This window comes from Chlorocebus sabaeus, chromosome 6, assembly GCF_047675955.1.
Source record: "Chlorocebus sabaeus isolate Y175 chromosome 6, mChlSab1.0.hap1, whole genome shotgun sequence".
In the NCBI taxonomy this organism is placed as follows: domain Eukaryota; kingdom Metazoa; phylum Chordata; class Mammalia; order Primates; family Cercopithecidae; genus Chlorocebus; species Chlorocebus sabaeus.
In genome coordinates, this window is record NC_132909.1 from 49,629,655 (window position 1) to 49,645,037 (window position 15,383).

A 15,383-nucleotide genomic window follows, 5' to 3' on the forward strand; every position below is an offset into this window, starting at 1 on the left:
GCAGAAGGACTGGCAAAGGCCCTGACAGGGGGGTGAACAGGGGACACCTGGGATATTGAGCTGACTCACCTTCTGAGTGAGGGCGTGCCACGCAGGTTCAGAACAGAGGAGGAGCCTGACCCAACTCACATTTGAACAGGTTCCCTCCGGCCACTGAGGGGATGAGAGAGCAGAAGGAGGCCAGGGTCGGGGCTGCCTGATATCATCCGGGTGGAGACAGGACGGTAGCTTAGAACTAGGGGTAGGCCAGGCACGGTGGCTCATGCCTGTAATCTCAGCACTTTGGGAGGCCAAGGTGGGTGGATCAGTTGAGGTCAGGATCACCAGCCTGGCCCATATGGTGAAACCCCCATCTCTACTAAAAATACAAAATTTAGCCAGACCTGGTGGTGGGTACTGTAGTCCCAGCTACTCGGGAGGCTGAGACAGAAGAATCGATTGAACCTGGGAGGCGGAGGTTGCAGTGAGCCGAGATCACCCCGCTGCACTACAGCCTGGGAGACAGAGCAAGACTCTGTCTCAAAAATAAAATTAGATGGGTGCTGACGAGTTGATGGGTGCAGCACACCAACATGGCACAAGTATACATATGTCACAAACCTGCATGTTATACACATGTACCCTAGAACTCAAAGTATAATAAAAAAAAAAAAAAAAAGAAAAGAAAAAAATTAAATTAATTAACTGGACATGGTGGCATATGCCTGTGGTCCCAGCTACTCAGGAGACAGAGATGAGAGGATTGCTTGAAGCCAGGAGTTTGAGGCTGCAGTGAGTCATGATTGCACCACTGCCCTCCAGCCTGGGCGACAGAACAAGATCCTGGCTCAAAACAACGAAAAGAAAAAGAAAAAAAAAATTTTTTTAAGCTGAGAAGGGGCTAGGCGCGGTGGCTTACACCTGTAATCCCAGGATTTTGAGAGGCCCAGGTGGGTGGATCACAAGGTCAGGAGTTCAAGACCAGCCTAGCCAACATGGTGAAACCACATCTCTACCAAAAATATAAAAATTCCGGGTGTCATGGTGGGTGCCTGTAACCCCAGCTACTCTGGAGGCTGAGGCAGGAGAATCACTTGAACCCGGGAGATGGAGGTTGCAGTGAGCCAAGATCGCACCACTGAACTCCAGGCTGGGTGACAGAGCAAGACTCTGTCTCAAAAAAAAAAAAAAAAAAAAAAAACTGAGGCCAGGTGCAGTGGCTCACGCCTATAATCCAAGCACCTTGGGAGACCAAGGCAGGCGGATCACGAGGTCAAGAGATCGAGACCATCTTGGCTAACATGGTGAAACCCCATCTCTACTAAAAATACAAAAAATTAGCCAGGTATGGTGGCACACACCAGTAGTCCCAACTACTCAGGAGACCGAGGCAGGAGAAATTGCTTGAATCCGAGAGGTGGGGGTTGCAGTGAGCCGAGATTGCACCACTGCACTTCAGCCTGGGTGACAGAGCAAGACTGTCTTAAAAAAAAAAAAGGCCGGGCGCGGTCGCTCACACCTGTAATCCCAGCACTTTGGGAGGCCGAGACAGGCAGATCATAAGGTCAGCAGATCGAGACTATCCTGGCTAACACGGTGAAACATCGTCTCTACTAAAAATACAAAAAAATTAGCTGGGCGTGGTAGTGGGCGCCTGTAGTCCCAGCTACTCAGGAGGCTGAGGCAGGAGAATGGTGTGAACCCGGGAGGCGGAGCTTGCAGTGAGCCGAGATCGTGCCACTGCACTCCAGCCTGTGTGACAGAGTGAGACTCCACCTCAAAAAAAACAAACAAAAAGTGCTGAGAAGGCTGGACATGGTGGCTCACACCTGTAATCTCAGGATTTTGTTGAGGCCAGGGACAGTGGTTCATGCCTGTAATCTGAGCACTTTGGGAGGCCGAGGTGGGTGGATCATTTGAGGTCGGGAGTTCAAGATCAGCCTGGCCAACATGGTAAAACCCCGTCTCTTCTAAAAATACAAAAATTAGCCGGGTGTGGTGGCAGGCACATGTAATCCCACTTACTCAGGAGGCTGAGGCAGGAGAATCACTTGAACCTGGGAGGCAGAGGTTGCAGTGAGCCGAGATCACATCACTGCACTTTAGCCTGGGTGACAGAGCAAGACTCTGTCTCAAATAAATAAATAAATAAATAAATAAATAAATAATACTGAGAGATTCCCCCAAAGACCTAGCTCAGGGCTCACTCTCCATCATTAGGGGGAAAGAAGAAGGGGAGGCCAGGGAGGCGGGCAGAGACCAGGGCAGTGTGAGCTCCTGGAGGCAGTTTCTATGCTTAGAAGGGCGGCTTCAGGAGGAAGGGGACCAGCCACGTCAGACACTGCCCAGAGGCCAAGGATAACGAGGATCGCAAGTGACTGGTCATTATGGTCACTTTGACCAGGGCAGCTTTGGCGGAGGGGTCAGGCGTCCCCTGTCTGGAGTGCATTTCAGAGGCCTGAAAGGGGATGTGATGTGACTTGGCAGCTGATTAAGGACAGCAGGGCAGAGAGAGAGGCGCACAATCACCAGAAGAAATGGGGACCTGAGGCTCACACCTGTAATCCCAGCACTTTGGGAGGCCGAGGAAGGTGGATCACTTGAGGCCAGGAGTTCGAGACCAGCCTGGCCAACATGGCGAGACTCCATCTCCACTAAAAGTACAAAAATTAGCTGGGCGTGGTGGTGCACACCTATAATCCCAGTAACTTGGGAAGCTGAGGACAAGAATGGCTTGAACCCAGGAGGCAGAGGTTGTGGTGAGCTGAGATCAAACCATTGCACTCCAGCCTAGGGGACAGAGCAAGACTCTGTCTCAAAAAAAAAAAGAAAGAAAGAAAGAAGGAAAAGAAAAACGGGACCAGAGAGAAGGAGCAGGTGGGAGAAGAGCGGGTGGATAGTCCAACAGGTAGGAAGGGGCTGAGCCCAGCTGAAACCACTGGGAAGTCAAGAGGAAGAAAGACTGAGCCTCACCGGGCACGGTGGCTCAAGCCTGTAATCCCAGCACTTTGGGAGGCCGAGGTGGGTGGATCACGAGGTCAGGAGATCGAGACCATCCTGGCTAACACGGTGAAACCCCATCTCTACTAAAAATACAAAAAAATTAGCCGGGCGTGGTGGCAGGTGCCTGTAGTCCCAGCTACTCGGGAGGCTGAGGCAGGAGAATGGCGTGAACCCAGGAGGCGGAGCTTGCAGTGAGCCGAGATAGTGCCACTGCACTCCAGCCTGGGCGACAGAGCAAGACTCCGCCTCAAAAAAAAAAAAAAAAAAAGAAGAAAGACTGAGCCTCGGGACACATTTTCCTTCCAGGGTCTTGAGAGGAAGAAGGGAGGAAGAGCCAAGGCCACATGGCAAGACTCAAGGAGGAAGTGGCAGGGAAGGTGGGGGACTGGAGGGGTGGAGGACGGATATTGTTAGTGCCAGGAACAAAGGGAAGGTAAAGAGAGCACAAGGAGGTTGGGCGCAGTGGCTCACACCTGCAGTCCCAGCACTTTGGGAGGCCGAGGCAGGAGGATCACTTGAGGCCAGGAGTTCAAGACCAGCCTGGCCAACACAGAGAGACCCCATCTCTATAGAAAATTTTAAAATTAGCCAGATGTGGTGATGGGCACCTGTAGTCCCAGCTACTTGGGAGGCTGGAGTGGGAGGATCACTGGGGACCGGGAGGTCAAGACTGCAGTGAGCTATGTGATGACCACAGATATAGTGGCTTAAGACACACCCATTTGTCAGTTCACAGTCCCGTAGGTCAGAAGTCCAAGAAGCTGTACTGGGGTGTCTGCTGAGGGTCTCACGAGGCTGAAATCAAGGTGTCAGCCAAGCTGGGCTCCTCTCTGGAGGATCTGGGGGAGAATGTACTTCCAGGTTCATTCAGATGTTGGCAGAATTCAAGTCCTTGTGGCTGTAGGACTGAGGTCTTGTTTTATCACTGGCTTTTTAGCTTTTTGCTCCTGGAAGTGCATGTATCCTCCATGTGCTCCCATTCTCTTCGACTTCCCCATCTGCCACCAAGCAGAGAGAATATTGTGCTTTTCAAGGGCTCACCTGATTGGGGCAGGCCTACCCTGATCATCTCTGTATTTTGAGGTCAGCTGACTTGATATTTTAACTTTTTTCCTTGAGACAGAGTTTTGCCCTTGTTGCCAAGGCTGGAGTGTAGTGGGGCAATCTCAGTTCACTGCAACCTCTGCCTCCCAGGTTCAAGCAATTCTCCTGCCTCAGCCTCCCGAGTAGCTGAGATTACATGTGCCTGCCACCACGCCCAGCTAATTCTTTTTGTATTTTGTATTTGTAGTAGACACAGGGTTTCCCAAGGGTGGCCAGGCTGGTTTTGAATTCCTGACCTCAGGTGATCCACCCGCCTCAGCCTCCCAAAGTGTTGGGATTACAGGCGTGAGCCACCGTGCCCAGCATTTTTTTTTTTTTTTTTTTTTTTTTTTTTGAAACGGAGTCTCATACTGTCACCCAGGCTAGAGTGCAGTGGTGCAATCTCGGCTCCCTGCAACCTCCACTTCCCAGGTTCAAGCGATTCTTCTGCCTCAGCCTCCCGAGTAGCTGGTATTACAGGCATGCGCCACCACACCCGGCTAATTTTTTGTATTTTTAGTAGAGACGGGGTTTCACCATGTTAGCCAGGATGGTCTCGATCTCCCGACCTCGTGATCTGCCCGCCTCAGCCTCCCAAAGTGCTAGGATTACAGGCATGAGCCACCTCACCGGGCTTCCGGTATTTTAATTATATCTGCAAAGTCGCTTCATAGGCTGGGCAGTGATCCCTAGATTAGTGTTTGAATAAACAGAATCTTGGTGGAAGGGCAGGTTTGAAGTCTGCCTACCACAGTTCCTTCATCTGTACAACGGGTCTAACAACAGCCCCAGTCTTCCCATGTAATGCCATCGTAACTCAGCTGCTGTGGCACTCTGAGGATCTGTGTTCAGGGGTCCCAAAACCACCCACAGGTTCAGTGATCCCCTGGAAGAACTCAGAACTGAGAAAAGTTTTTATATTCACAGTTTATTGCAGTGAAAGAATACAGATTAAAATCTGCAAAGGGCCGGGCACGGTGGCTCACGCCTGTAATCCCAGCACTTTGGGAGGGTGAAATGGGCGGATTGCTTGAGGTCACACAGTTCGAGACCAGACTGACCAACATGGTGAAACTCCGTCTCTATTAAAAATACAAAAATTAGCCAGGCATGGTGGCTGGCGCCAGTAATCCCAGCTACTTGAAGGCTAAGGTAGGGGAATCACTTGAACCCGGGAGGCAGAGGTTGTACTGGAATGAGATCCTGCCACTGCATTCCAGGCTGGATAGAGTGAGACTCTATTAGAAAAAAAAAAAAAAAATCTGCAAAGGGCCAGGCGTGGTGGTTCACACCTGTAATCCCGGCACTTTGGGAGGGCAAGTTGGGCAGATCACTTGAGGTCACAAGTTTGAGACCACCCTGGCCAACATGGCAAAACCCCATCTCTACCAAAAATACAAAAATTAGGCATGGTGCCAGACCCCTGTAATCCCAGCTACTCAGGAGGCTGAGGCAGGAGAATCACATGAACCTGGGAGGTGGAGGTTGCAATGAGCTGACACCGCGTCATTGCGCTCCAGCCTGGGCGACAAGAGCAAAACTCTATCAAAAAAAAAAAAAAAAAATTAGTCGGGCGCGGTGGCACGTGCCTGTAGCCCCAGCTACTCCAGAGTCTGAGGCACGCGCATCCCTTGAACCCAGGAGACAGAGCTACATGAAGCCGAGATCGTGCCACTGCACTCCAGTCTGGGTGACAGAGCAAGACTCTGTCTCAAACAAAAAAAATCCAAAAACATAAAAGGTGCAAAGGAAGGGGATCTGGGGAAGGGTCCAGGAGACACCAGGCATGAGCTTCCAGTTGTCTGCTCCCAGTGGAGTTGTGCAGACAACACTTAATTCTGCTTGCAATGTGTGGCAACACGCACTGTGTACTGCCAACCAGGGAAGCTCACCTGAGCCTTGGTGCCTCAGGGCTTTTATTGAGGGTTTGTCATGCAGGCAGGGCTGACCATAGTTACTCAGTCTCCAGTCCCTCAAAAGGTCAAACTGATACCACGTGGCTCAGACCCCAACCATAAATCACATTGTTAGAATTAACTGTATGGAAAATTAACCAGGCGTGGTGGTGGGCGCCTGTAATCCCAACTACTCGGAAAGCTGAGGCAGGAAAATCACTTGAACCCAGGAGGCAGAGGTTGCAGTGAGCCGAGATCGCACTATTGCACTCCAGCCTGGGCAACAGAGCAAAAACTCCATCTCAAAATAAATAAATAGAATGTACTCTATGGGCCAGATACGGTGACTCACACCTGTAATCGTATGAAGCCAGGGGTTTGAGACCAGCCTGGGCAACATAGTGAGACCCTATCTCTCTTTTTTTTTTTAAAAAAAAAAAAAAGGCCAGGCACAGGGTAGCTCACGCCTGTTACCCCAGCACTTTGGGAGGCCAAGGCAGGCGGTCAGGAGATTGAGACCATCGTGACTAACATGGTGAAACCCCATCTCTACTAAAAAATACAAAAAAAAATTAGCTGGGTGTGGTGGTGGGAGCCTGTAGTCCCAGCTGCTTGGGAGGCTAAGGCAGGAGAATGGTGCGAACCCGGGAGGCAGAGCTTGCAGTTTGCAGTAAGCTGAGATCACGCCACAGTATTTCAGCCTGAGCAACAGAGCGAGACTCCATTTAGAAAAAAAAAAAAAAATGCCGGGCGTGGTGGCTTACGCTTGTAATCCCAGCACTTTGGGAGGCCGAGGCGGGTGGATCATGAGGTCAGGAGATCGAGACCATCCTGGCTAACACGGTGAAACCCTGTCTCTACTAAAAATACAAAAAATTAGCCGAGCATGGTGGCGGGCGCCTGTAGTCCCAGCTACTTGGGAGGCTGAGGCAGGAGAATGGCGTGAAGACGGGAGGCAGAGCTTGCAGAGAGCCGAGATCGCACCACTGCACTCCAGTCTAGGAGACACAGCGAGACTCAAAAAACAAAAAAAAAGAATGAACTATACTGTGTGGCCCAAGGCCCCTTGCTAAATACAGACACTATTTTCAGGCAGGACATTTCAAAGGCTTAAAGATCACCTCCTAGGAGCAAGTCAAGGACCAGTCCTTCCACTGGAACGTGCAGGGTTTGGACAACACCAGCCTGCTGAGCTAGTCCTTACTGCTTAGAACCCCAGGAAGTCCAGCCTGTGCGACACCTATTGGATTCCCTTCCTGAGGGTTTCAAAGACTCCCGGAGATGTCCCTGCGTTTGGCTGTCGCAGTTGTTACTTATACCCCAGATGCCACTGAGTTCCCTGAAGACAATGATTTCCCAGATTTCTTTGGTGTGTTTTTTTTTTTTTTTTTTTTTTTGAGACGGAGTCTCGCTCTGTCACCCAGGCTGGAGTGCAGTGGCCTGATCTCAGCTCACTGCACCCTCCGCCTCCCGGGTTCACACCATTCTCCTGCCTCAGCCTCCGGAGTAGCTGGGACTACAGGCGCCCGCCACCTCGCCCAGCTAATTTTTTGTATTTTTAGTAGAGACGGGGTTTCACCGTGTTAGCCAGGATGGTCTCAGTCTCCTGACCTCGTGATCCTCCCGCCTCGGCCTCCCAAAGTGCTGGGATTACAGACGTGAGCCACCGCACCCGGCCGATTCCCCAGATTTCTGAGCCAGGGGCCCCTCCACCTCTTATCCTCAGTGAGTGCCAGGCCTCATCCTGGCGTTCCACAGCTGAGCCAGGCTCTCGGGGTTAAAGAAGGTCAGGAGGGTGTGGGGACAGCAATGGAAGAGTGGTACTAATGGCAGCCCTTTGAGCAGATGGGAGTCTCAGGAGAGCATAACACGCTTTGTTTTCACAGTTCAGTTTCTAAGCACACTGAGCTTCCTTTCCAGCAGGTTAAGGGGCCGCAAGGGGGGACAGATTAACCTCAATCATTCTTCAGATTCTCGAAAGTGGTGCCACCATTCATTGCTGGAGATTGGGAGAAAGTGGGCAGGTCCATCTCGTTCTCTCTGTCTCTGTCTCTCTCTCTCTCTTCCCTGTCCATCTGTTTCTCTCTCCCACCCACCCCTCTGTTCTCTCTGCCCAGAAGAATCTGTTTTTGTTTTTGTTTTGTTTCGTTGTTGTTTTTTGAGATGGAGTCTCTTTCTATTTCCCAGGCTGGAGTGCAGTGGCTCAATCTCAGCTCACCACTGCAGCCTCCACCTCCCGGGTTCAAGCAATTCTCCTGCCTCAGCCTCCCAAGTAGTTGGGATTACAGGTATGCGCCACCACGCCCAGCTAATTTTTGTGTTTTTACTAGAGACAGGGTTTCACCATGTTGGCCAGGCTGGTCCCTATCCTCTTGCAAGCCCCCCCGACCCCAGGCATTGAGGGCAGAGCCAACCACCTGCCTGAATCAGTTAGCATATTCAATGTAAGCCCAGTTAGCATATCCAAATAGCAGCCCACAGTGACATTCTGACTTCTGCTGAGAGCTCACAGCAAGGGCGTTCTACACTGGGCTGCCCACATACGAATCCGTGGACAGTACTCCAGGATTGCAAGGTGAAGACAGACTATGTGTGGAGGTTGGGAATGGTGCTGAATGCCCTGCAGTGCACAGGACAGACCCCGTCACAGAGAAGGTTTACCAAAGGCATGAGGATGAGAGCGGAGAGGGAGACAGCCTTGGGCAGCCCCACCTGGGAACATGAACCGTTCGTGGGTGACTATTGCCCACTTGCAGAGACACCTCCTATTCCTGACAGTCCCAGTGTTAATATAATAATTCTGTACTTGAGGCTGGGTGCAGTGGCTCACACCTGTAATCCCAGTGCTTTGGGAGGCCAAGGCAGGAGGACTGCTTGAGGCCACAAGTTTGAGATCAGCCTGGGCAACATAATGAGACCCCAGGACTACAAAAAAAAAAAAAAAAAAAAAAATTCAGCCAGGTGGGATGGCTCATACCTGTAATCCCAGCATTTTGGGAGGCCGAGGTGGGCGGATCACTTGAGGTCAGGAGTTCAAGACTAGCCTGGCCAACATGGTGAAACCCCATCTCTACTAAAAATGCAAAAAATTAGCTGGGCACAGTGGCATGTGCCTGTAATCCCAGCTACTCGGGAGGCCAAAGCAGGAGAATCGCTTGAACCTGGGAGGCGGAGGTTGCCATGAGCCAAGATGGTGCCATTGCACTCCAGCCTGGGCAACAAAGTGAGATTCTGTCCCAAAAATAATTAATTAATTAATTAATTAATTTTCATTATCCAGGCATGATGGTATGTGCCTGTAGTCCCAGCTACTCAGGAGACTGAGGCAGGAGGATCACTTGAGCCCAGGAGTTGGAGGCTGCAGCGAGCTATGATCATACCACACTCCAGCCTGGGCAACAGAGCAAACCCTGTCTCTCAAAAATGGGGAGACACCAGCCATATTGGATTAGGGTCCTAGGGACCTCATTTAACCTTCATTATGTCCTTCAAGGCTCTATCTCCAAATATAGTCACACTGTAGGTTAAAGCTTCAACATGTGAATTTGGGGTGGGACTCAGTTCAGTTAGCACAGCAGGCATTTTCTTTTTCTCCATGAGAAACTTTTTTTTTTTTTTTGAGACAGGGTCTCACTCTGTCTCGCAGGCTAGAGTGCAATGGTGCAATCACAGCTCACTACAGCCTGCACCTCCCAGGCTAAGTGATCCTCCCACCTCAGCCTCCCAAGCAGCTGGGACTATAGGTGCACACCATCACACCCAGCTAATTTTTTTTTTTTTTTTTTTTTTAAAGACAAGGTCTCCGTATGTTGCTCAGGCTGATAAAGTAACTTTTAATAGGAAATGTCATGTTTTCTTCTTTCTCTGTCTCTGAGAAGGGGCCACAGAGACCGAGGGCACCTCACTTGGCTATAGTAGACAGTAAACATAGCCACGAATTCCAGCTGCTCCCCATGAGGGAAGAAAAACTGTTATAGGTTGATGGCAAGAGCCAGATACAGAGATTCGGTGGCTCACGCCTGGAATCCCAGAACTTTGGGAGGCTGAGGCACGAGGATCATTTGAAGTCAGGAATTTAAGACCAGCCTGGGCAACATAGCAAGACAAAAAAAAAAAAAAAATTAAGATTAGCCAAATGTAGTGGCCACACCCTTGTAGTCTCAGCTATGCAAGAGGCTGAGGAGGCCAGGCGTGGTATATCACTCCTGTAATCCCAGCACTTTGGGAGGCTGAGGCAGGTGGATCACCTGAGGTCAGGAGTTGGAGACCAGCCTGGCCAACATGGTGAAACTCCATCTCTACTAAAAATACAAAATTCGCTGGGTGTAGTGGCACATGCCTGTAATCCCAGCTACTCGGGAGGCTGACACAGGAGAATCGCTCAAACCCGGGAGGTAGAGGCTGCAGTGAGCCAAGATCATGCCACTGCACTCCAGCTGGAGAAAGAGCAAGACTCTGTCTCAAAAAAAAAACAAAACAAAACAAAAAAAGAGGCTGAGGCCAGATATCTGGAGCCCAGAAGTTCAAGGCTGCAGTGAGCCAGGATCCCATCACTTCACCCCAGCCTGGGCAACACAGTAAGAGCCTGTCTATTAAAAAAAATGAAAATAGGCCGGGCGCGGTGGCTCACATTTGTAATCCCAGCACTTTGGGAGGCTGAGGTGGGCAGATCATGAGGTCAGGAGTTCGAGACCAGCCTGGCCAACATAGTGAAACCCCGTCTCTAATAAAAATACACAAAATTAGCCAGGTATGGTGGCGGGTGCCTGTAATCCCAGCTACTCCGGAGGCTGAGGCAGGAGAATCACTTGAACCCAGGAGGCGGAGGTTGCAGTGAGCCGAGATCGCGCCATTGCACTCCAGCCTGGGTGACAGAGTGAGACTCTGTCTCAAAAAATAATTAAATGATAAAATTTTTTAAATAAAAATAAAATAGAATACTACTGAAATACCTCTCTAGCAGCTGGTAGCTAGCCCCTGCCCTTCCCCCAGACCTCCTGGACCTCCCCTCACAATCCAGCAACTACAGGGTTAATGTTTGGCCCCAAAAGAGTCTTCAGGCTCCACATGCATCCCACAGTGGCTGTGGGTTAATGTTCCTTCCAAACCTACTGACCAGTGTCTGGAACAGCACCCCTGTGCCCAAGATTTGAGGCCCTGAAACATTAGTAGAAGTGGGATCCAGTCTGATGTATCAGGGCAGATGAGGCCGAGCTGTGAAACAAATAGCCTCAGGATCTCACTGGCACAAACCGATAAAGGTTCTCCCACTCTTGGTTTTTTTTTTTTTTTTTTTTTTTAATTTCTTTTTTTTTTTTCTCAGATGAATTTAAGATTCATCCACTCTTGTTAGATGTCCTTCATGGACTGACAGGGAGCTCACTTCTTCAGAGTCACTTAGGGACAGGCCTGAGGGGACAGACACTGTCCATAACATCACCAGCCATGCGACAGACAGAAAGAGAACTTGGGAGGGTCCTGCTGTGACAGTTAAATAGCCTGGCCCCTGGTGCAGTGGCTCACACCTGTATTCCCAGTGTCTTCGGAGGCTGAAGCAGGAGGATCACTTGAGTCCAGGAGTCTGAGATCACCCCGGGTATCGATCGATGATTGATTGATTGATAGATAGATAGATAGATAGATAGATAGATAGATAGATTGATTGATTAAAAAAATTTTTTTTTTAAATAATCTGGGTGCAGTGGCTCATGCCTGTAATCCCAGCACTTTGGGAGGCTGAGGCAGGCAGATCACCTGAGGTCAGGAGTTTGAGACCAGCCTGGCCAACATGGTGAAACCCTGTCTCTACAAAAATATAAAAATAGCCAGGCATGATGGCAGATGCCTGTAATCCCAGCTACTCGGGAGGCTGAGGTGGGAGAATCTCTTGAACCTGGGAGGTGGAGGTTGCAGTGAGCCGAGATCGTGCCATTGCACTCCAGCCTGAGTGACAGAGCGAGACTCCATCTCAAAAATAATAATAAATGCTCTGGCCCCAAAGTGGCACATTACATGGTGCACACTCTATTAGCAAGAACTCATCACATGGCCCTACCAACCACAGGAGGAACCCTCTCCTGTACTCAGGTAGGAGGGCCAGGAAACACCGGCAGAGAGCTTTAGTGACCACCATGACTGGGGTGAGGGACCAGGGATTGGCTGTAGGCCAAGGGCATGTCCATGGCATTGGAGACTTGGGAAAAGATCTCCTCTGGGCCACGCACGGTGGCTCTCATCTGTAATTCCAGCACTTTGGGAGGCTGAGGTGGGAGGATCGCTTGAGCCCATGAGGTCGAGACTGCAGTGAGCGATGATTGCGCCACGGCACTCCAGCCTGGGCGACAGAACAAAACCCTGTCTCAAAAATCCAAATAAAACCAAAACCAAAACATCCTCTGTTGGGGATGCTCCAGGGCGTCCGTCCCAGCCTTGGACTGATGGGTCACTGCAACAATAATTCTACAGCAGACAGTGTCCCAAGGCTGCACGTACATTACTTTGATCATCAAACAGCCACGTGACAGCCGGGCATGGTGGCACGCGCCTGTAGTCCCAGCTACTCAGGAGGCTGAAGCAGGATAATCTCTTGAACCTGGGAGGCGGAGGGTGCAATGAGCCAAGATCACGTCACTGTGATCTTTTTAACAGACACTGTTAAAAAAGAAAGAAAGAAAGAAAGAAAGAAAGAAAAAACAGACCAGGCGCAGTGGCTCACGCCTGTAATCCCAGCACTTTGGGAGGCTGAGGAGGGTAGATCATCTGAGGTCAGGAGTTCGAGACCAGCCTGGCCAACATGGTGAAACCCCATCTCTAGTAAAAATACAAAATTAGTCAGGCATGGTGGCACACACCTGTAATCCCAGCTACTCGGGAGGCTGAGGCAGGAGAATCGCTTGAACCCAGGAGGCAGAGGTTGCAGTGAACTGAGGTCGTGCCATTGCACTTCAGCCTGGGCAACAAGAGTGAAACTCCATCTCAAAAAAAAAAAAAAAAAAAAAAACCACCAGGTGAGGCAAGTACTCTTGCTATTGTCTCCATTTCACAGATGGAGAAACTAAGGCACTAAGTGGTAGAGTAACCTAAGTCATGCAGCTGATAACTGGGAGACAAGATTGGGACCCAGGTTGCCCAGCTGTTCTCCATGTTGGGCTGTCTCCTAAACAGCTGCTTCATGGTCCTGGCCCCATCGAGAACCAGAGCCCACAAGGTCATTGCAGCAGCACTGCCCAGGGCCCCCTCTGGGCCAGGCCCTCAGGGAACTGGAGACCCCACAGAGACCAGAAAGATTGGGGTCTCATTCTCGGGAGCCTCTGGCTTTGCAGCTGACCCAGAGTCCAGCTGACACCCGGGCAGGCAGTCAGGGTCTGTCTGCACCCCCATTGCAGGAGGAGCCGACAAACAGCAAATGGACGCTGAGCTGCGGAAGGAGATGATGGCGATTTGGCCCAACCTGTCCCAGAAGACGCTAGACCTGCTGGTCACACCTCACAAGTGTAAGAGCCGAGCCCAGCCCTGGGATCCGATCCATCAGGACAGATGGAGGGGGAGGGAAAGAGGAGGCCTGGGGAGAGTGTCGGCCCCGGCTGGTATACACAGGGACCCAGGACAAGGGCCCTAAGGAGGCCTGCCCATGGTGAGCTCGCCCTGTGTGTGCCCCCAGCCACGGACCTCACCGTGGGGAAGATCTACGCGGCCATGATGATCATGGAGTACTACCGGCAGAGCAAGGCCAAGAAGCTGCAGGCCATGCGCGAGGAGCAGGTACGCTGTTCGCTGCTCTGGGGACATGTGGGCTAGGGACAGTGGCTTGCATGTCCCCATGGGAACCAACTGGAATATGAGGGTGGCAAAGCCCCAGGGCAGGTCCCTGAAAAGTAGGGACTAGGCCGGGCCCGGTGACTCAGGCCTGTAATCCCAGCATTTTGGGAGGCCGAGGCGGGCAGATCACCTGAGGTCAGGAGTCCGAGATCAGCCTCAACACGGAGAAACCCCGTCTCTACTAAAAATACAAAATTAGCCGGGCATGGTGGTGCATGCCTGTAATCCCAGGTACTCGGGAGGCTGAGGCAAGAGAATTGCTTGAACCTGGGAGGCAGAGGTTGCGGTGAGCCGAGATCGTGCCATTGCACTCCAGTCTGGGCAACAAGAGTGAAACTCTGTCTCAAAAAAAAGAAAAAAAGTAGGGGCTGGGCATGGCAGCTCACACCTGTAATCTCAGTGCTTTGAGAGGCCAGGGCAGAGGGATCGTTTGAGGCCAGTAGTTTGAGACCACTCTGGGCAACACAGTGAGAATAAAACATTAGCAAGACATGGTGGTGCACATCTGTAGTCCCAGCTATTTAGGAGGCCAAGATGGGAGGATCACTTGAGGCCAGGAGTGGGAGACCAGCCTGGGCAACATAGAAAGACCCATATCTCTACAAAAAACAAACAAAATTAGCTGCATGTGGTGGCGGGCACCTGTGGTCCCAGCTACTTAGGAGGCTGAGGCAGGAGAATCACTTGAACCTGGGAGGTGGGGGTTGCAGTGAGCCAAGATCACACCACTGCACTCCAGCCCAGGTGATAGAGCAAGACTCTGTCTCAAAAAAAAAAAAAAAAAAGTTCTTGCCAAGGACACATAATGTGGATTCATTCAGCTGCTCCACCAACACTTACTGAGTACCTACTGTGTGCAGGGTGCTGTTCTCAGTCCTCAGGGGTGCACCCATGGGCAAAACAGGCCAGAGTCCCTGCCCTCAGGGAGCAGACATTCCAAGGGGGGAAATGCCAATGGTAGCAAATGACTGAATCATGCAGCATCCAGCAAAGAGAAAGAAGTGTCATGGGGGAAAGTGGAGAAGAATCCAGAAGATAGGAGTACCCAGGGGAGGAGGGGATGCAATGGGAAATGGGTAGTTGGGGAACCTCCCTGAGACGGTGAAATGTAAGCAAAGGCTTGAAGGAAAAGGGGAGAGAGAGGGAGCTAAGCAATACCTGGAAGGGTGTTCAAGGCAGAGGGAACAGCTAGTGCAAAGGCTCTAAGGCTGGACTGTGTCTGGGTTGTTTGGGGAACAGCAAAGAGGCCAGTGTGATGGAAAAGAGCAGGGAGGAGACAAGGGCAAGGAGGTGACAGGGCAGATCCTTCAGGGCCACAGGAGCTGCAGGAAGGACTCTGGCTTTTACCCCAAGTGAAGTGGGAGCCATGGAAGGTTCTAAGCAAAGGAGAGATCTGACCCGACTCAGGTGCTCATGGGCACCCTCTGGTGGCTCTTGTGGAACAGTGGGGTTGAAGGTAGGAGTGGGAGACCTGGGAGAAGGTGGCTGCAGTGGGAGATGAGGAGGCGGGACCAGGCTGTGGCTATGACTTGGGTGGAGGAGTGAGAAGTGGTCCAGTTCTGTGTGGAATTGGAAGGAAGGGTCTAGATGGATGAGATCTGAGTG

The 15,383-nt window shown here is 51.1% G+C and overlaps 1 protein-coding gene and 1 long non-coding RNA gene across 15 annotated transcripts in view; one reads left to right on the plus strand and one right to left on the minus strand.

Moving 5' to 3' along the window:
• The window catches only part of CACNA1A (calcium voltage-gated channel subunit alpha1 A), a 429,355-nt gene that overhangs the window by 407,609 nt on the left and 6,363 nt on the right, over positions 1-15,383 (plus strand). For all 10 annotated transcript variants that reach the window (XM_073016887.1, XM_073016883.1, XM_073016879.1 and 7 more), the window contains 2 exons: positions 13,346-13,453; positions 13,621-13,721. In XM_073016887.1, coding sequence (XP_072872988.1) covers positions 13,346-13,453; positions 13,621-13,721 — 209 coding nt within the window. The remainder of the gene's footprint in view (positions 1-13,345; positions 13,454-13,620; positions 13,722-15,383) is intronic.
• The window catches only part of LOC103234015 (uncharacterized), a 57,165-nt gene that overhangs the window by 1,871 nt on the left and 39,911 nt on the right, over positions 1-15,383 (minus strand). Inside the window, exon 8 of one of the 5 annotated variants that reach the window (XR_012093240.1) lies at positions 8,415-12,294. The exons of the other annotated variants lie outside the window; for them this stretch is intronic. This is a non-coding gene — a long non-coding RNA (uncharacterized lncRNA). Of the gene's footprint in view, positions 1-8,414; positions 12,295-15,383 lie in introns of those variants that run through there. 5 annotated transcript variants of the gene reach the window in all.